This window comes from Acomys minous (assembly GCF_964271855.1).
Source record: "Acomys minous genome assembly, chromosome: 4".
In the NCBI taxonomy this organism is placed as follows: domain Eukaryota; kingdom Metazoa; phylum Chordata; class Mammalia; order Rodentia; family Muridae; genus Acomys; species Acomys minous.
Window position 1 is genome coordinate 29,844,469 of NC_140486.1, and position 22,286 is coordinate 29,866,754.

General features: G+C 41.5%; 1 protein-coding gene and 1 long non-coding RNA gene across 4 annotated transcripts in view; one reads left to right on the forward strand and one right to left on the reverse strand.

Moving 5' to 3' along the window:
• Window positions 1-22,286, forward strand: part of LOC311596764 — a 98,827-nt gene that overhangs the window by 50,826 nt on the left and 25,715 nt on the right. The window lies entirely within an intron of this gene.
• Window positions 1-22,286, reverse strand: part of CCDC192 (coiled-coil domain containing 192) — a 191,904-nt gene that overhangs the window by 41,759 nt on the left and 127,859 nt on the right. For all 3 annotated transcript variants that reach the window (XM_084780546.1, XM_084780545.1, XM_084780547.1), the window contains exon 6: window positions 21,563-21,695. In XM_084780546.1, coding sequence (XP_084636672.1) covers window positions 21,563-21,695 — 133 coding nt within the window. The remainder of the gene's footprint in view (window positions 1-21,562; window positions 21,696-22,286) is intronic.

Consider the following 22,286-nt stretch of genomic DNA (forward strand, 5'->3'; position numbering starts at 1 on the left):
AGTAATTAATATTTGGACCATGCTAGGGTCTCTCCCGGGCCATTAACATCGACTCTAGTGTGTTTTTAAGCTATCTGGTTCCTAAGTTCCCATGTTAATCATGAGGCCGAATGCAGCTCTTTCAAGCCATCCCTGCTGCACTAGCCATGATGTCCAGTTTCTCATTTGATACTGGGGACAAGCTTACTGGATGAAATCTCACCCAGTAATTGCTCCTGAAGCGCATTCATTTACGTTCCAGTATTACTGATGTTATTTTTGAAATTAAATACATCAGAAGTTGAAAAGTTCTTAAATCTTTTTTTTTTTTTTTACTTTTTCTGACGACTTTTTTCTACAAAAGCAATTCCAGAGTAGCATATCCATTCTAATACAAAATTCTCAAAAAGGGCTAACTTCTACAAAGAGAAATGAAAATGTGATATAGCTATTCTTACAATAAAATTATATAATGCCATTGATGCCTAAATTTCTTTCTCATTAAATAATGTTTTAAAAAAATCTTCTGAAGCCTTTCTTTTTCTTATGAGAAGCCAGGCTAGTAATCAGATAAATGTAACCAAGAGCAGGAGTTAAAAGAAAGGAATAACTAGGTAAAAAGTAGTGTTGTCTCAGATAAAAGATTATCCATCAGTAGTTGTCTGGTTTGATCTTAGGTTCAAGACCTGCCCATTTTCTTTTCCCTTTCTCCTCCTCCTCTTTGTTCATTCTTAAGCAGGGCCTACCCTCCAGGCCTCAGACCATGTGTTCTCCTCCCCTCATCATCCGAGTGCTGGGATCCCACTTATCCACCACGACATCAGCCATAGTCTTCTTGAAGGAAGACTGTCAGAAAAATGGATTATATGGCATATTGGTTTTTTTTTTCTCATGTTAGGGACCAAAGTCATGGCCTCATGCACACTAGACAGGGACTATGCTGACCTACAGCCCACCTGATTTTATATCATTTTGTACTGTTTTGTTTTTTGTTTTTTGTTTTTTGTTTTGACACAGTTTTACTACAGATACAGCTAAGGCTGCCCTAGAACTCAATATATAATCAAAGTTGGCCTCAAACTATCAGTTTTTTCTGAGTGCAGGTATTAGGTAGAAGTCAGTACTACTCCACTCTCAAGTATGATTTTTTAAAAAAAACAACCTTTAAATTGGTTTTATTCAGGTTTTGTTTCGTTTTGTTTTTTGGTTTTGTTTGTTTGGTTTTTGGTTGTTGTTTTAACAGACCTCAGTCTGTTCAGGGTTTTCTTTTCTGTAAAATGTGGATTCTATCAGCCAAGCATTGTGCAGGTAAAGACATGAGTATCCCTGCCTCTGGGTCACCCCATGCTGAGATGGCAGAAGGGCAACTGAACAGAACTTTTGCAGTGGGTGGCCAGTGTTCTGATATAACCAAAGGTTGTCATGGAAGGATCCAAGTCCAAGGCTACCAGATCAGCAGGCTCTCCAAGGCAAGCTGGGTATACTACTGGTACTGTAAAATCTCCCAACTGTGAAGGCTCTGAATCCACTGACACTAACATATAGCACCGTCCTGCAGACAGTACTATTGAGGAATACTACAATACACTTTGCTTGGCAGCATTTAAACTAAGAACTAAGGAACTAAGTTTGGCCCTTTGAAGAGTTTTGAAGACTGTGTATTCCTTTCACCCTTTTCAGGCATCTGGAAGGAACACAAATTATAGCCAGAAGGCCCCACTCATAGGGCATCCTGGGCTGTCTTAAGTGAGTGTATGGTAGAGTGATCAAACAGGCACCCAATCATAAAAAATCATCAATAAATCTTGGCCAATGATTATGTAAATGCATCTGAATTATAATTTACTATAGTTAAGGTATAAGAGTAATAAGATTGCTTGGGATTCATTAAAGTCTATCTCTGATTCTGAAGATCACTTCCAGGGGTTCCAACATGCTAGGCAGTTAGTACTACCGAGCTCACTACATGTATCTAAGTGATATAGTATGTGTTTTCATGTCATGGACCACTACAATAGATAGATAACTAGAATAAATATGTATTTTATTTGTCCTCACACTTTCATGTATTATAAACACATTAGTAATCATTTTTTATCTCTCTGTTGGAATTCATTTGATGTTTGACTGTTTGGATTTTTATCTTGTCCTTTGGGTAGATACATCTTGCTGAATTAAAGCAACAAGGCTATTATGATTTATAAAATCTGATTTGGCCTACAATGTGTATAAAATTGGTATCCATACATGTTCAAGTGTAAAATATTCTCGGCAGAAAGATCCTTCAGCTCTGTTTATTAGTGTTGTTCTAAGTTATTAGGTTTCTGTCCCTTTGGTTGAGCTATGTTACTATTGAGCTAGGTTATTATTCTGGAAAAATTAGCAAGTTCCACTTGGCATTTTATACACTAATGACTCACTTGATATTTCTAGATTTTTAAAGGCCTAAGTATTTATAGACTCATACAACGATTCCTCCCTCGTCCCCTTTCTGGGAAGAGGCCTACGGGGAGAAGATTCCTTAAGCTATAGGAGGGCACCCTTGGATTAAAGCAGGCATCTCTGTCCTGCCATTAATCCCAGAACTTTGGGCAACCAGACCTGGTGTTTGTTGATTCTCTGTGTGCCAGATGGTTATGTACTACCACCCCATGAGATAGTGACTTTGAGCCTCATTCTACAGGTAAGGAAGCAGGCTCGGAGATCTTGTCAGTGACTGAACTTAACTCTAAGGAAATGATTTGTTTCTGCGCAGCTTCCTGATGCTTCCCAGGATGCAGAGCGGAGGGGTAGTTCTCTGTTCCGCCATTGTCGCATCTGCAAATCTCAGGGGTTAGATGAGGAGATCAAGAAGGTCCTTTCGACTTCTAGTAGCCCTTGATGATTGTTTTATGGCTTTCGCATGTATAGTATGTGACTCATTTCTGGGCGAAACCCTCTTTGGATGTTTTTTAGATACTTCTGATCCTGGCCAGGATTTTGAAACAGGATGTTGACAGATATACTTAATATTAATCTTGTCTCCTGAGGTATTTGGATTCTTGCCAATTCTTTGTCACTTCAAACAATGGACAACCTTATTTTCTTTGTCCTTTCATTTGCACACAAATATACTTTGCGCCATTTCTCTTAGTAACCCCGAGTTATGGTTTCATATTTAATCAAATTTTTGCCTATTCTATATAATAACCAGTATTTGTATATCTCACCAATAACAATATAGATTTCTGAATGTTTAATTAAAATCCATAATTACCTGGGCTTTCCCTAAATTACTACGTACAACACAGATACATTAAAGAACTAAAACAAACAAACAAACAAAAAAAAAAAACCCTAAAAACTGGGCCCACAATGAAGCAGATGCCAGAGAACCACACTGCCAGTCACCAAATGAATTATAAAACTATTTTGAGTCCCAATTTTAATTTTAATAACATCTTTAGTGATCATGTAAAATGATGATCTGCTTTCTTTTGAACAAGATTGGTTGAAACAGGCTGTCCTCATGTAGCTGAGGACGACCTCGAACTTTTTGAACTGACCCTTCTGCTTCTGCCTCCCTGGTTCGAGGATTATAGATATGCACCGCCATGCCTCTTTTCTCTCAGCACTAGAGATTGGTCCCAGGGCTTTGTGCACGCTAAGGAGGCATTCTGTAACCCTTGCTACATATCAGCCCCCTAGTCTTGTGCATGTTAAACGGGCATCCTAGCAATGGAGCTACACTCCAGTGCCCGATTCATGGTTTATTTATAACATTTTCTCTATAGATATTGTTCATAGTTACCCAATCATCCTTCTCTGCTCAAGTAAAATTTACAATTTTCTTTATATACTCCCTTCCTATACACATTTCTCAACATAGTTAATTCTAAATCCATCATTTAAGAATAACCTAGGGCCCACATTCTTCAAGAATGTTCTTTTGTGCAGTGACATTAGTCAAACTTGATTGTGACTGAGAGTTATCTTTCTTTAGTCTCCCCCCCCCATCATTAAGCCAATCTGTGTTACTTTTTTTTTTTTTAAACAACTAGGGAGTATAAAATGTAAAGCCCAGTGTTCAAATAAAATCTTTGACAAACTGATGTTAATTACATTTGCAATCTATTTATTGATTTATATTGATCATTAAACCCAGGATCTTGCATATAATAAACCTGGCATTTTATTTTCCTTTCTATTGCTGTGTAAACACCATGACCTAAAGCACCATGGGAAGGAAAAGATTTACTTCATCTTACAACTCCCAGTTCATAGACCAGCACAGTGAAGTCAGCGCGAATGCCTCAGGTAGGAATCTAGAGGCAGGAACTGAGGCTGAGGCCATGGAGAAATGCTGGCGTGCTCAGTCTGCTTTCTTTATAACCCAAGACCACCTGCCTGGAGGTGGCAGCAGCCACAGTGGGCCAGACCTTCCCACATCAATCACTAATCAAGAACATGCCCCCACAGACTTGCTTATAGGCTGTTCTGAGGCAGGGATTTCCCCCAACTGAGATTTCCTCTTCCTAGATGATCCAGTATGTGTCAAGTCGATACAACCTAGCCAGCACACCCACGCTGTATCACTGAGCTTTATTTCCTTCCAAAATCTGTGACTCTTTCAGTGAAACATGTTTTCAGTCGTAGGGGTCCTTAAGATTTATTTATGATACTGAATTTAAAGTCTTGCTAACGAAACACGGAACCTTAAAGCATGACTAGTGGCCCTCCTCGGAAGCCATATTTGGATTCCCATTGCTGCGCTTGCATTATATCTGGTGCTAAGCTTCATTTACTTCATTATCTTATTATGCGCTTTGCGTACATTCACCTGCCTCTACTGCCTTCTTAGTTCTTCCTCCTTTCCCACCACTCCCTTCTCTTCCCCTCCCCTGTCTTACTTTCTACATCTATAAAGAATCCCATGGCCCATAAGTAGAGAAAGTGTGACTTAAAAAAAATGTTTGGCTTATTTTTCTTAGTATGACTATCCCTGGTTTCCATCTATTTTCCAGCAAATGGCATGATTTTGCTCTTCGTGGCTGAATAAAAGGCCAATATATATTCTTGTATTTTTTGCTATCTGTTCATCTGTTGAGGGACACCTAGGTTGATGCTGTAACTTAGCTGTTGTGAGCAGTACTGTAATAAGCATGGGACACGAGCGTCACCGAGCTATGTTGACTTCAAGTCCCTTGGGTGAATATTCAGAAGTGCTATAGTTTGTCCCTGTAGTCATTCTAATTTGTTTTTTCTTTTAATTTTGAAAAGAACTCTAGATTAATTTTCATAATGTCGGATCCGATTCATACGTTCTCCAACAATGCCTAATGGTCCCTCTTTCCCCCCATCCTTCTTAGCACTTATTGTTTCTATTTTCTTAATGATGTCTGTTCTGAATGGGGTGAGATAAAATCTCAATGTGGTTTTGATTTGCATTTGCCTAATGCCTAAGGATACTGAGCATTTTTCACATTTATTAGTCATCTACTCATTACTGGCTATTAACCTCTTTATTGACTGAACTTTTTTGGTAGTCTAGTTATTTGAATTTGTTGGATATTTTGGATATTAATCCTCTGTCAAGTGTAAAGATAGTGAAGATTTTTCTTCCATTCTGTAGCTTGTCTCTTACTAGTTTCCCCTGCTTTGTAGTCTTTCGATGTAATTTTACCTGTCATATCTTGGTATTATTTCTTGAGCTGCTAGAGTCCTTAGAAATGCTTTGCCCGAATCTAGACCTTGAAGTACTTTCCTTATATTGCTCCCCAAAGGTTTCACTTCAGGCACTATGTTCAAGTCTTTTATCTATTTTGAATGGACTTTTTCTATAGAGGGCCAGAGACGGGCATCCAGTTCTGTTCTTCTCCATGTGGACATGAAGGGTTGCCAGCACCATTTGATGGAAGGAGCCATCTTTCATCCGGTGTACGCTTTTGAAATCTCTGTGGAAAGCCAGGCACTTGTGCTTACCTGGGTTTACTCCTAGTTCCATCTCCCTTCTCTTGTTCCATCTGCTTTTGCTCCAGTCCCACATAGCTTTTGTTACTGTGGCTCAGCTCACCTGAATTCAGGAGTGATGAAATCCCAGCAGTGTTCTTTTGCTTTGGGATTGTCCTGGCTATTTGAGATCTTTTGTGCTTCCATGTGACTCTTAGGATTTCTTTTCCTGCTTTACGATTATGCTGATTGGGATTGGGTTGGATCTGTAGATCACTTGTGATAATACAGGCAGTGTCTGCCACCCCACAAGAACAGGTGGCCTGCCCATCTCCTGCTATTTTCAATTTCTTTCTGCAGTGATTTAAAGCCTTCATCGCAGGTTTTTTGCTTTCCTGATTGCTTTTATTTCTAAGTATTTTATTATGTTTTTGAAACTATTGTGAGTTGATTGTTTTATTGGCTTTTTTCTCAGTATGATAATTATTAGTATATAGAAAAGCTATTGATGTTTGTATGTTGGTTGTGTGACCCTGATACTCTACTGAAAATGCTAAAAGTTTTCTGGTGGAGTCTTTAGGATCTCTTTTGCATATGATCAAGTATCTGCATATAGGGATAATTTGTCTTTTTCTATGAATATTATATTCTTTTCTTCCTCGTGTTTTATTGCTCTATCTAAAGTTCAAAGGAGGATGTTGAGTAAGGGTGGAGAAAGCACTCATTTCTGACTGTAGTGAGGATGAATTCACTTTTTCCCAGTTAGTGTAATCTTGGCTATAAGTTTGTCATAGGAAGCTTCAATTGATTAAGGTATGTTCCTTTGGTTCCTAGTTTCTTCAGGGCATTTGTTATGAAAGGCAATTGGTCTTTATCAAAAATCTTTCCTGCATCTATTGAGGTAATTATGTTATTTCTTTTCAGTAGACTATTAAAATGATATATTACACTGTTGATTTGCATTTGTTTAGTCAACCTTGTAGCCCTGGAATAAAGCCCACTTAGTTCTGAAGAGTGATGACCTTTTCTGATATATCAGTAGATTCTGTTTGTAGATACTGTATTGAGAATTTTTATACCTATGTTCATCAAGAAGATTGACCTATAATTTTATTTATTCATTGTGCTCTTGTCTGGTGTTGATATTAGTGTAAAACTTGCTTTTATAAATTGGTGTCTGGAAGATGTAATTCCATTCCATCTTATGGAATAATTTTGAGAGCATTGTTGTTAATTCTTTAAGTTTATGGAAGAATTCAGCTGACAATTTGTCTGGGCCCAGACACTTTAAAGTTAGGAAACCTTTCATTATTGCTTCAATATTGTAGCTAGTTACAGATATATTTAAGTTGTTTATATCCTCTTGATTTAATTTGATAAGTCTTATGTGTATAGAAATCTAGCCATTTCTTCTAGATTTTTACAATGTTTCAGAACATAAATTTTCAAAGCATGGCCTAATAATCACCTCATTTTATTGGTAGCTACTGCAATACCTCCCCTTTCGTTTCTGAGTTTATTAATTTGTATCTTCTTTGTCTTTCTTTTGATTAGTTTGGCTAAGCATTTGTTAATCTTGCTTATCTTTTCAGAGTCAACTTTGTTTCATTAATTTTCTTTTGTTGCTCTTTTCATTTCCAGTTCATAAAAGTCTGATATTTGTTATCTCTTTTTCACTTCCTGATTTTGGGGTTAGTTTGTTCTTGTGTTTCTAAGATTTAGGGAATATCTTAGTTATGGTTCTATTACTGTGACAAAGCACCAGGACCAAGGCAACTTACAAAAGAAAGCATTTGCTTGAAGGGCTTGGGTACAGTTTCAAGGGGCTAGTCCAAGGCCATCCTAGTGGGTAGCACAGTAGCAGCCAGGCATGGTGCTAGCTCACTGGCTGAAAGATCGCATCTGATCTAAAGCAGGAGGCAGAGACACAGTGAGAACGGGCCTGGCGTGGGATATTGAAACCTCAAAGTCTGCTCCAAGTGCCACACCTCCCCCAACAAGGCCACACTTCCTAATTCTTCCAAAAATGGTTACCCAACTAGGTACCAAGCATTCAGATATAAGAGCCTATAGGGGCCATTCCTATTCAAACCACCACAGTCAAGAACCGCTAAGTTATTCATTTACTATTTCTCTTGTTCTAATATAGACATTTATAGTCAAGCTTCCCTGTTAGGACTGCTTTCATTGGGTCTCATACATCCTGGTACATTGTATCCATTAAAGAGATATGGAGGGGAGTGAAAAAACTCCCAGAGTCAAGTGAAACCCCAAACACTGTGCCTTTAGCCTGAAATTATTTTACTCCTTTACCCTCCGGATCCATAATTTGGTCCTGTGACGGGGTTTCACATTCTTCTATGCTCTGTTTGTACTTTCTTGCTAATTTATCTTTGTCCTATCTGGAATGTTCAACCTTTGTCTTCAAGCCCCACTACTCTAGTTTCCACATACTTTATTCTCATTTGATGGATTGTTTTCCATGGAGCTTACCTTCATTTTGAAAAACTAAGCATTTGGTCCAGGCATATGATGTATTTATGTCATCTAGGCATAAATGACATCCTTCCCCTCCAAGTACTCCTCTGTGCTCTCGCCACATTTCCCACTCAACTTCATGTGCTCTGCTCTTTTGACACAACCGAGTTCACTTAGTGCTGCTTGTATATGTGTGAGGGTTGGACCATTTACTGGGGCATGGGTACCTTTCCATCTATACGCCCGAGGAAAACTGGCTCTCACTCCCTCAGGAGTCATCAATTGCCACGATTTCCTCTGCCACAGGTGGAAGGCAATTAGCAGAATAAGACTGCAGTTAGAAATAGAGCGGCAAAGGAAATAAAACAGAGACAAAAGCAAGTAGGATTGGAGAAGCAGTAAAGACAGGGGAAATAAAAAGTAGCATTACCTAAAGATAGAATGGGAAAGAGACAAAGACAATTTAAAACAACCTCCATATACAAGTGGCTGAGGCAAGGAGACCCCCAAACTTCAGCTACCAATTCTGAAAAGCTTTCTTGGAAAATTCATTAAAAATAAAAAAGCTAAATAAATAAAAGAAATGGAACAGAATGGGATAAAATAGGTTCACCAAATGGACATAGTAGGTAACAAGAAAAGAAAGTACGAAAGTAAAGAGAGGGCTAGGGTAAAGAGTCTGCGTGCAGTTTCTGCCATTGATGCTGATACCTGGGTGATTTTTATGGCTTTGAGTTGCAGATGCAGCTACAGATGCAGATTCTGCCTTTTGCCTGCGTCATCTCCTCCAGCCAGATTCCCAACTCACTGAACACCATGTGATTCTGACTTACAGGTGTCCCCCTCTGTCTAAAGATACTCTGAAGGCCAAGCTTCAGAGCATCCTCCCAGAGATACTCTGGGAATGTTGTTCAGGGAGGACCTTTGACCCTAAGCCGTTGCCTCAGCAAAGCTCTTTTAACATTGCCTTTGTGACACTCTGGAGTAGTGAGAAGGAAGAATTTCTTAGTGTCTACCAAAGGCACTGTCTGAAAGTATAGCTGTCATGCGTAGCTTTTGTCTCCTCTCCTCTGGACCCATTATAGGGTCCAATCCATGAGATAGATACATATTTAGAGGACATTTTTACACTGTGTCTATTTAGTAAAATAGAGGTGGTAGATTTACCCCCGGGGCCTACGAGCTCCTCAGTGGTGTTTTCTTATTCAGATTTACAGTACTAGGCACAAGTTTCCTCCTGAGGAACTGACTTTAAATTCAACTAGAAAGTGTTTGGTAACTCTCACAGCATTCATGGCATTATTACACTCACAGTCACACCCTGCCAGGATAGTCAGTGTTGTTCCCAACCCACTTCAGTTGGACTCCTGACTTGGAGAAGAACACTCCATAGGTGAGGCCAATCTTTCCAGAATATATTCTGATTTCTCTTCTCTGCTCTGTAAACTTTTCTGCTTTATTTTGCTACTGGGACTAATGTTGCTCCACTCACTCATTCTCACCTACTTTGTAGGACAGGTCCACCTCAACCATCTTCAGTGTTTCCCTTAAAGATTCTAGCAGTCAATGCATAGACTCATCTTCCATCTTCTAGGGTCTTAACTCAGTTAGGCATGGTGGCACATACCTATAGTCTCTGCAGGCATGGTGGCACATGCCTATAGTCTCCACAGGCATGGTGGCACATGCCTATAGTCTCCACAGGCATGGTGGCACATACCTATAGTCTCCATAGGCATGGTGGCACATGCCTATAGTCTCCACAGGCATGGTGGCACATACCTATAGTCTCCACAGGCATGGTGGCACATACCTATAGTCTCCGCAGGCATGATGGCACATACCAATAGTCTCTGCACCCAGAAGGTTGGGGTAGGAGAACTGAAAAGGCTGAGATTACATAGTGAAATTCTATCTTCACACTGCCAAACAAAATCAAATAATATTTGCTTTTACTTGAGATAAAGTTTCTTTAAATTATCTAGACTGCCCTCAAACTCCTAGGATCAAATGATCCTGCTATCTAGGTCGCCTGAAAAAAAATAAAATTTAAGACCTGTGTTTGCCAATTGTGCCTAGCTAAAAAATGAATTTTAAGAGAGCTCTCATCTTGAAAACTAAATTAACTATCTTTTAAAAATAGCAAATGAGCCTTTAGTCTCAGCACTTGGGAGGCAGAGGCAGGTGGATCTCTGAATTTGAGGCCAGCCTGTTTTACAGAGTAAGTTCCAGGGCAGCCAGGGCTACACAGAGAAATCCTAGCTAAAAAAAAAAAAAAAAAAAAAAAAAAGTTAATGAACTTATGTATGAATTCATTGGTAAAGTAAAATGGAATGAATAGTATCTGAGTGTGGTAAACTTTCTTATACAACTAAGATAAATGTATATTGGAAATTGGTTGCCTTTTAAAAAGACAAATGCTTAGCAGCTTGGGTTAGCCATTTCTTACCACCTAAATGGGCGCTAACATCCTGTAACTAGGGCATTTAAAAACCCTTTGGAATCTGTTCATTTAGCAGACCACTAGCTTCCACCAACACAAAAGATAACCATGCTGCCCACAATTAACATCTGAAACCTGTAGCTGAGATCCCTCCACTCTGCTGTAGCTCACCTTACCAGTGCTTCTCCCAGTGTATCTGAACTATTTCCATGTGGGAACATGGAATTTGGGGTAACCTAACCTGTGTTCCTGGGCCATAGTCACTCATAGTTGGTAACTTTCTCTTCTCCTCTTTAAGGCAAAAGCTGTGATTTTGCCCAATGCCAGTCACTATTCCAACGCGGGGGAGGCAGGTGGGAGGATCTCCTGAGTGTCCCAACCTGTACTTGACAAAGTATTGACAATTGAAAGCTGCTAGAAGAGGAGGAGTCAGGAGTTTTTAAGAGAAAGGTCTGGACCATGCTCCAGTGACTGACCTCATTCCCATGAGTATTTCAACAGCATAAATTGGATATGCTGGGTTATAAAAATAAAATTAAAAAGGAGAACATGAAGCAGGAAGGAATAAGATATGGGGAAAAGGCAGCTGAATAGGATAAATATGCACTGTATGTATCTATAAAATTCTTAAATAATTAATTTTAAATTATTCATACATATGTAAACACACATATACATTATATACATGCACACATGCATATGTGTGTACGTATGTATGTGTGTGCATTAATTGTCTTGTCTCTGAGGACTCAGGTATTCTTGCTTTCTTCCATCCACAACACATATACACATTTTTCTATTATCTTTTGTATCCTTGCCTTGGCTTCAGAAATTCACCTTTTTGACTTATAGCTTGCAGTTCATAGTAATCCAAGTTCGGATTGTGGTTTAGCTATCAGAGTCCATTTAGAATCCTCTAGATTATGGGCAGGGCTCCTTCTTTGTTCACTGGGAATAGGAGTGGACAATGTAGCTCACAGAGTACATCTGGGGGCACACTTTGTGGATCAGATTCCCGCCTGCTGGGTCCCAGGGAAGATGGTGAGTGCATGTGGCAGACTCCTGGTAGGCCTGGAAGGTTGTCATGCTCTATCGGCCAGTGGTTCTGGGAAGATGGAAAGTGTTTGTGGAACCGTGTGAAGGGTTTGTCTTCTAGGTCCTGTTTATGTTGCCAGCACGGACTAAAATGTTTCTCTGGGCTCAGCTGCACTGTAAGCCACTACTCACACACACACACATCCTTCCTCATCTTTTTTTCTTATTATCCTCTTCTTTCCTTCTGGAATCATCTCCTCTCCTCCCTCCCTCTCCCTGTCCCTCTCCTCACCTTTCCTCAGCCTGCCTCTTTCTTAAATTATTCCTGTACCTGTATGCTGTCCAGATCCCCACACATACCAAGCAGGTGCTCTACTCCTGAACTATAGCCGGGTCTTAGGTACCATCTGTGGGTTTTGGTATGTGCTCTGTGTGACTGTATGCAACTGGGAAAGCTGAAGGCGTAGCATGGGAATGTGACACAGACAATGCGTCTTTTAAAGCCAGTACTTCTTTCTTGACCAATATGTGTGCACAAGGCTACCTATGCATAAATAAATAGACCACGGCACGCGCCTAATGAAAAATAAATACAGAGCTCTCCCACTTGTCACACTGAATCAGGATTTGTCTTTTTCTTTTCTTCTTCTTTTGTTTTGGTATCTTTTGTGAATTTGATTTGATGAGCCCATGTCCCCCCAAAACATTTGCCCATTAAGCTAAGTCTACCCACATGACCTATGTAATTAATCTCTACCTTCATCAGCGTATCAGATGACATCAAGTCCCCGAATAAAATGCAGAGACGTTCCTGGGGGACCAGAGAAGGGGACGGCACTTACGCTCTGCTCTCCACTTTGTCAACAGGAGGTTTGGAGGGACAGTGGCATTGGCTTTGACAGGGGGTTGGCAACTGTTTGAAGCCCCAAAGTGTCTGAAGGCCCCATCTGCTGTTATTTAAGGAAGGAGTGCCTGCCCCTGCTGAGTAAACTTCCTGGAAGACAGCGCCTTCCTCCTCTGCCCTCAGCTGCAGAATCGAATAGTGTTCTGGCAGCGTGCGCAGCAGGGACCACAGCGAAGTAAGACGCCTCTGCAACTGATCTGGGTCCTGCTCAGTCTGCTCTGTCCCATTCCCACGTGCCTTGTCTGACATTCAGCTCAAGCTTGCCCTTTCATCCAACCTCTCCGGATATAGAACCCAAGAGACTTAAAAAGGAAGAAAAAGGAAATAAAGTATTCCTAAGGGATAGACAGAAGGAAGGGAGCACCATTTCCTGATAATGGTGTGCTTCCAAAATTAGCCTTACAAACAAAGGAGGGGGGCGGGCGGCTTGACATCACTGAATTCCCACAGATGGTTAAGCTACAAAATACTGGCCACCAACCAAATGCTTCAGTATGGATCTTCTTACCTTTTGTTCATTAGAAAGGAAATAAATTTTCAGAATGTTCACAAAGGAAGAATTTATATAAACAGCAATGAAAGTGATAAGGAGAAAGAGAAGACACCGTGTTCTTTCCTGATAGGACAGCGAAAGGCTCTCCTCTCTACTTTTATGAGATTTAACTAAAGCAGATCATAGGGGACATTGACAAGTGTGCTTCTCTTCAGTCTCAAAATCTTCCACCTCATCTCCTGTCTGATTACGTTCCTGGGCCCTTGCTCTCTGTGGCAAGGCTCAGGTGTGGACCATGATAACACCCTGTTGACCCCACCTTGACCCTTGATCCAAGGAGCATCAGTGAAGTTTAAGAAAAAGAAGCTGGGCTCTCGAGAACTGGATAAGGCTTTTTTGGTTACAAGCACTACAAACCAATACTCATTACCCTTAGGAAAATTTAGAGTATTAATTTTGATGAGCATATAAGAATGCCAGAACTGAAAGAAAGAAAGCCTTGATAGAGAAAAAGACCACGAGGGTCGCAGTTGAGACACAGGTACCAAAAACCATTAGACAATTTCCTCAGGGGACAGGGGTCAACTTCCAGAGTAATCAGCTCTAGTGTTTCTCTCTCTCCTCTCTCTCTCTCTCTCTCTCTCTCTCTCTCTCTCTCTCTCTCTCTCTCTGTGTGTGTGTGCGTGTGTGTGTGTCGTGTCCTGAGTTGTCATCTTACCTCCACTTTCTGCCCAGTGGCAACAAGGCTCAAGATTCAAGTTCCTAGGAAAAGTAAGTGTGATTAGCTAACCTACATCCAAATTCTCCAGAAAGGAAAGGACACCTAGCCTGACAGTCCTACACAACTACAGAGAATACGTGAGGGGTCCCCAGAGGAAAAGCATACTCTGTTACAGAAAGGAGCAGAGGCTGTACTGTGCAGGCTGAAATGACAGATGGTCAGCACAGACTGTGAGCCAGGACAGCCTGGGAACCTGTTCCTAGCCTATGCCTGGCATAGATGGGGCCAACACCCACAGAGGAACCAGCTGAGCAGTTCCCAGCCCCATGCTCAGCCTCTAAGCCAGCTTTGGCAGCTACAAAGTTGCTTCCTGATCAAACTGGTTTTACTTCCATTTCTGTCACTGGCAGCCTATAAAATCCCTATCTATGCCTAGTTTATATGCCAGTGCTTTGGAGGCCTGGAGGTCTCTGAAGTGCCATTCTAAAAAGAAATATCATCTTTAATTTATGCATAATGAAATAAGCTGCAGTGTTTCTTGGGATTTTGTGCAATGGTTTTCTTAGCTTTGTGGGGATTCTTGGGTTCATTGTCAAATCTCCTAGAGGTTTCCAAAATCAGTGAGAAGGCTTCAGCTTTGGGGTTCAGTGGGTCTGTTTTAGGATGAGTTTAGTGGACAGAGTGGGCAACCTATGAGACAATGTCTAAATGAACCCTATTTCTGTGAGAGAGATATTAAATCTGTGAAAAGCCTGTATGGGGAAGCTCTCCTTGATGTTAGTTAGCTAGCACATCTATGCTTTTTCGGTCTCTTTGCTATTAAATGCTGGTTTTTATTGCTCTAAATATAAATGACCCCATCTCGTAAGAGAAGATACTGTGGAGCTGCTTGAATTTTCTACAAGCATGTGGAGGACTGATGGCTGCTAGCAGAGAAACCTTCATTATCTTCTGTTTCCCCAAAGTCTTGACTATTTTTTTCTTTCTTCAAGACAAAGATATCCTGTGCAGCCAGTAGGAATGCAAGCTACCTGTTAGTTCTTCTCAGTAGACGTCAGCGTGAGCCCTTACTGTTCTGTTGTGCTTTGTGAAAGATTGACAGTGGTTTACACAGGGAGGTGATAGGGTTGGCCTCGTCACTCTTTGTACAACTCTAGGTTGACTGGCAAAATAGGAGCCCATGTTGAGAAAGAAGGTTATCTGTAGCACTTCTAATCAAATCATTATTTCCCAGTCCTGGGAAACCCATAGCCTTTGAAAAAGCCATAGATGAGCATAGGGTGGTGTTTCATTCAGGATTCTATTGCTGCAATGAAAATGCTATGATCAAAAAGCAAGTTTATGCAGCTTATACTTCCGGATCACAGTCCTTCATTGGAGGAAGTCAGGACAGGAACTCAAGTGGGGAAGGAACCTGGAGGCAGGAACTGATGCTGAGACCATGGAAGGGTGCAGCTTACTAGCTTGCTCCCCATGGCTTGCTCAGCCTGCTTTTTTTTTTATAGAATACAGGACCGCCATGGGTTGGGCCCCTCCCCCATTGACCACTGATTGATAAAATGCCTTACAGCTGGGTCTCATGGAGGCATTTCCTCAACTGAGGCTCCTTCCTCTCTGATGACTCCAGCTTGTTAAGTTGATATACAAAACCAGCCAGTACAGGTGGTATTGCTCAAAATCTTTACACACGGGACACTTACTCAAGATGGAACTCAGCCTATTAACTATCAAAATGGCTTCTCTCTGAATGCGTTTAATTATACCATGTTATGACTTTAATTTTATTTACGTCTAATGTTCTTTCTTTGGGATATACTTGTCTACTTGGTAGTGTTGATAGTATGTCTTAGTGACAATTTTTAAATTGCTATTTGTTTGATTATAATTGAAGTTAAGGTGACAGATATAATTCCGTGTGATAATAATTTCAGATCAGTCTAACATATAAACTGTATTTAGGAATTACCATATCTGGCCTTAGGTGATTTTTTTTCCACCTCCTGATCTCTGGTTTCTAAACTTTTAATTGCAACAGGAGATTTGATCTGGAAGATGTTTGAAGAGGACAAGGATAGTTTAGTGCAAAGCACCCGAGGTAAAAGATTTCCCTTAAGATAGTGTCACTTAACTCTGGGGTGCTGGCAGAGACTTCTCTCGATTTTTCTGAGGGATATAGAGAATCATTTGCTTGATTCCTAGAAAATCCAGCATGAGAACATAAAATGTTACGTCTATTACAAAGTCTCTCCCTAAATGTGGCTAATGTTTCATCTATTAAACGTTCTCACCACAAATGTGGCTGGCTCTATTGTAGATACCGAATCCAGGAAAAGTCTGTGCTGTTGTATACTACTGTCACTCAGAAAATGCCCTTTAAATAAGAGTAGAGTTGACACAACTCTCACTTGAGAAGCAGAGCCAGGCAAGATGGTAGCTGTGCCTTATAAAAAAAAGTTAATTAAAAAATTAAATAGTCCTAGCACTCGGGAGGCAGAGGCAGGCAGATAGCAGTGAGTTCAAGGCCAGCCTGATCTACAAAGCATATCCAGGACAGCCAAGGCTACACAGAGAAATCCTGTCTGGGAAAAAAAAAAAGGCTTTCATCCCAATACCCCAGGACAGTGAGCTCTACATAGAGAAAAACTCTGTCTCAAATACCCCTCTCATCCTCAAAAGTAGGTAAGCAAGCCAGTGAACAAATGAATAGATAAGTAGAGAAATAAATAAAGTCATTAATTAATTAAATAAAATAAAAGACAACAACACCTAACGAAGTATATCCCTTTAGGGAAGCGAACTTGAAATGTATATTTTGGTTAAAAAGAACCTATCTGCTATCAAAGTTACTGCACTCAGTCAACAGCGGGACTGGGTAGGTAAGATATTTTGTAAAGTAACTTGGGTGAGAATTGGTAAGGGGGACACCTATTAGGGGGAGTGGAGTTGAGTGGGCTGAGTTAGTGGCTTGATCCATGGACGCAATCCAGTTTGTACAGATAGTTGGGAGGGCGTGGAAACTGTAGGAGGAGGGGTCTGGTTTGAAAAAATAATAGATCACTGGGAGCGACTTTGATGGCCAACTTGGCCTGGCCTCTCCCCTTCTTTTCTTTACTTCTGGTCCTTCATCCAGTGGGCAGCCGTGAACAAGATTCTGCTACAGCAGAAAGGGCCCCGACGTAAGCGGAAACCGTGAGCTGAACACCACTGCCACCCCCCATCCCCCCCACCTCCCCACCCCCACCCCCAACCCCATAGCCCTGACGCTTAAGTCGTTTCTATTAGGTGTTTCACCTTAAAGCAAAGAAGGGAAAGACTGTTCAATTCCTACGTACTATGATTTAAAACATAGACTCAGTCAGATTCAGCACACTAGGATCCCAAGGCTTTCTGGTGGTAAATAAAGCTGTAAGCCTTTGCGGGGGAGGGTGGGGGTGGGGTTGGGGGTTGAGGGGTGCTCTGGAAAGGACACAGAAAACCAACAAAGACTCCAGCTGTGAGATTCCTGCTGTGGTAGATTTGTAACCAGGGTAGTTTTTATTCTCAGCTGAACTGGAGTGTAAGAAGAAAAGCAGTTTGGCCTCTTACTGTTCTCTCAATGCAAGTCTGAATATGCTTAAAGATACTCATTTCTCTAGCACTCTAGGATGTACTCTCTGCTCAGAAGGTCTGAAAGGCAACCTGACAGGAGTGTAGGAAAGACAGCAAACGAGGAAAAGCGGCATGTTTGGGTAGCAGAGATGTCTGTGTGTCTTGGAAATATTCCATTAATCCATTAGACTTGTGAGCATCAGTTTGTTGCTCTGACACAGAGTCAGTGTCAGGCTAATCCCATGATGTGACCTGCGACTTATCAATCAACAAGGTCTCTCCCCTCGGTGTGAATTGTTATAGTAAGCAGGCCTTTGTGGCAGGTGGCCACAGTGTCACTGAGAGAGGCTGGAAAAGGACGCCGTTTCTCAAACTGTTCACTTCATCTCTTATGGGATCTAGGATTATGCCCCATAAATAACTTAGATACCTACTTCTCAGATCATGAAGGCCTTCTCTTCATCGGTTTTTAAAAGTCCACCTTTAAAGTCACCCTGGATGGATGACTCAGTAAGTATTACATTCTATTTTAACTTGACTACTCGCTGACAGTGTATGGATATTGGTCTGTCTTTCCCTTTCTTTAAGTCCACCTCTGTGCTTTCCAGTGGGAGCTGCCAGGCGGAGGACTCTTTCCCACTGTGTTTTCCCTCTACCCTGCCACCCAGTGGTGGATGAATGGATTCTTATCCATTCATCATTCCTCAGCCTTGGCTACACAGGGATACCCAGGGATGGGTACCCAACTCAAACCAGACAGCCCTCTCTTGGGCGCGTTCCTAACTAGAGCTGCTAAGGGAAATGCTCACTTTCTTCTTATCAGAGGTGATATGTACAGTCACTACTGATTATAGTCAGCCTTTTGTCCTCTTCTAACATCTAAAGAGAAGTCCCGGTGCAGAAAGGAACAGACATGGGTGGTGAAGAATGCCCTTAGGGTGCCTGAGACGCCAGTTCATTAGTTAATAGTGCCTCATGCTTGATTTGTTTCCAAGAGTCACAGATCATCCTTTCATCTTAAGCTCTTATGCCTGGGGCATCTACCATTTGGTCTGAGAACCCAAAACAAACATTTTACAAAGACCCAAGAAAACAGAGGAAGACACAGTATTGTAAGTCTAAAAGGTGTGTGTGTGTGTGTGTGTGTGTGTGTGTGTGTGTGTGTGAGAGAGAGAGAGAGAGAGAGAGAGAGAGAGAGAGAGAGAGAGAGAGAAATTGTTCTATGGTTACATACAAGTCATTGTGTATTAACACACCTGGATATAGTTTCACACAATAAATATTGACTTAAAAGGGGATGGAAAGGAGGCTCAGGGGTTATGAGCACTTACTAGTCTTGCAGCAGACCTGGGTTTGGTCGGGTTCGGTTCCCAGCACCCACATTGTAACTCACAACAGCTTTGAACTCCAGTTCCAGGTGATCCAGCATCTTTGGGCTCCTGCAAATGCATGGTGCATACATTCACACAGGGTCACACACATAAAAATAAATAGTTAAATAAATAAAAAAAAGAATGAGTGACAGTCCAGTGATTCGGGTTTTTGTCACCAAATAAGAAAAGCAACTTATAGGTCCATGATAGGCCTTTTCATTGTGACTAAAAATTTATTTATATCTTTTTATCAGTGTACCATTATTAATTAAAATTTGACCTATTAGAATATCTAAGAGATACTTACTTCAGCATGTAGGCTAAAACTGGAACCGTACAGGGAACATTAGCATGGGCCCTACACAAGGATGATATGTAAATTCACAAAACACCCACTCCCTTAGAAGCTTTGTCTGAAAATTTCATGATATTTAACCACTAATATGCTAATTAAAAGCAAATAATTAAAAATAAACTATCTAAGAACCCAATTTATTACTTAAGACCTCAAAATACCATTTTGGCCAAAATGGAAAGAATTGGAAGTGGAAAGGCTGCAGTAACACTTTTGCAGTAGTTTACCAAGCAGCTGAGATGCGAAATGTCTTGTCACGTAAGTTGGAGACTGCCCACCAGTGTTCAGGGATAACTGCTGGCTTCTATGTGACCATTGGAACTCTGGGACGATGCCTTATTTAATGACCTTTAAGTTGACAACATTCTCTAGCAGATTTTGTGAGGGATTTACGTTGGTCAAAAGGCAATTTTAAAATGTTCTCTGGATGCTATTTTGATGAAAAAAAATTTACTGTCTTTCTATGTGTTTTGAGGTGACAATGTGATATATCAGTTGCATTCTGGGAAACTTCTATTTAGAATTGAAGATGAAAACCAGCCAGGTGGTAGTGACACACACCTTGAATTCCAGCACTTGGGAGACAGAGGCAGTAGGATCTCTGAGCTCGAAGCCAGTCTGGTCTAAAGGGCAAATTCCAGGACAGCCAGGCCTACACAGAGAAACTCTGTCTTGAAAAAACAAACAAACAAACAAACAAAACCCCAAAACAAAAAAAAACAAAATTACCATGTAGTCAGGATGCAGGGAGTGTCCCCTTTCTGAAGCCACCACATCGCCCACTTCTTCCTCCTCCACTTGTTCCCAAGTTGCTGCTCTTTTTCCAGCATGACTTATGAGTAAAAAAGGAAGCCAGAGGAAGAACAATGGCATGTTCTTGGCTTTGCAGGGAGAGCTCACATCAAGTAACGCCCTTTGCCCTTGGAACCAGAGCTTAACCTGAGATCACTGGGCAGAGACGAACCGCTATACACCAAAGAGAAATTGTCCTCAGTCTTGCGAAGCTGACAGGTGCACCTGCTTTAGTAAGCTGTTGCCCTGATGCTACCTGCCCAAGATTGCTTGCTCTCATCTAACCTTTGGTGAGCTAACCACCATCTGTGAACTTCCGTTACTCCAGTCAGGCCTGTCTCGGCACTTATCCTGCAGTTATTCTGTTAGGTGTGCATGGAATTCTTCTCAGGGAACTATCTAGCAATACTATTGGATACTAAATAGAATTATTGGGGGGGGTTGTTTTGTTTGTCCCCTCTGGTTATAGTTTCTTGGTACAAGAAGTAATTTTACTTTTTCAGTGTAAAGCCATGCATGGTGTGGCCTATGCCTACAATCATGGCACCTGAAGGTTGATGAGAGAGGATTGGAAATTCAAAGCCAACTTGGGCTATGTAATGAGATTCTCCCGGTCCCAAATACCACCACCACCACCACAAAAATGCTTTACAAACTAATCTGGATGGTACTGAATTCAGACCCTCACCACCCACATAAAAAGCTGGGCCAAGTGGCGCATGTCTGTAACACCTTGAGCTTGCTGGCCACACAGTGTAGGTAAAACAGTGACTCCAGGTTCAGTGAGAGGCCCTGCCTCAAAGAGAGAGAGAGAGAGAGAGAGAGAGAGAGAGAGAGAGAGAGAGAGAGAGAGAGAGAGAGGTGATAGAGAAAAGCTTCTGATACCAACCTTTGGCTTTCCCAAGCACCTGCACATACCTACATGCCTACATGCTTATATAGCTATTAATATTGTTCTGAATTAACCATATTTTATTCCCAAGTAGCCTTCCCTGTTGTGCCCTTATTTATTTATCTACTGGCAAGAACGTCTTCTTTCCTTGTACCTTTCTTGGCCTACTGGCTCTTATTTTTTTCAACAAACCACTGGCCCCACTCTGGAGCCCCAGGCCTTGAAGTGTCCTGACCTTCTGTTTATGCTCTGCCCTTCCCTCTCTGCCACCCAGCTTCCCCGGTGGTGGCATTTCTCAGATGCTCCTCAGCCCGGCTCTCCACAGACAAGAGGCATCCCCTCTGCAACTACTTACTGATTATCTTTCTGTCAAAAAGGTCGAAGCAGATCCGGCCAGGAGTTCGCAGTGCCTGAGCTGCCTCAACTCATGTGTTCTCTAACGGAGCCAGGCCAGGCCAGCCTACTACTACACCACCATGCTGTCAGGCACAGAATCTATCATTTTGTTTTGCTGCCAACCAATCTCTATGCATCACCCGGACTAGGGGGCCAACGTGCACCTGTCACGTGGTAATACTGACCTCTGGGAAAAGGCCTTCCTTCACAGAGTGTCTTTATCTTCTCATTGAGTTCCAGGACAGTGATGGCAGCCTCTTGCTTAGCTATTGCCAAATCAGTTTGTAGCTTTTTCACTGTCTTTTTGTGCTTTAGTTTCTTAAAAAAATAAGAATTTCCTGTCACTGGAGATGGCAGATGCATCAAAAGGAATAAAAGGAATTAATGGTGTCTGGGCAAACATTGCTTCTGAAGCCTCGCTTAGCAGAAACACCCCATTCATCTAAGCCACTGTTTGCATCATCAGCTCTTTTTACTCTCTTGAAGCGGGGGGGGGGGGGGGGGGCAGGGGGGGAAGGGGAGGGTGAAGGGAGGGGGGATGTCATCTGGATTTGAAACTTCTGGTTTCATAACTTTGAGTAGAGGCAATTAATGAAGAACTCTACTTGTCATTTAGCATGTACTACCAGGACACTAATACCTCCAAGAATCAGGTTTCTAACCCCCAACCTGTAAGCAGATTCCTGAGAGAAACACCAAAGCCTTGATTAGGAGTACCATCTCCCGCGACATTTGAATTTTATGTGTATCCAAATAAAGTCTGGAGTGCATGTTGCTACCAGGAAATGCAGAAGTATGCACGTTTGCAGATACTTATTGCGGAGCTGCAGGGAGACCGTGGTCAAGCCTGAGCCTTGCTGAGAGCTCTATTTACATAACGTCACGATTCACCTTGAGCTTCTATGGATT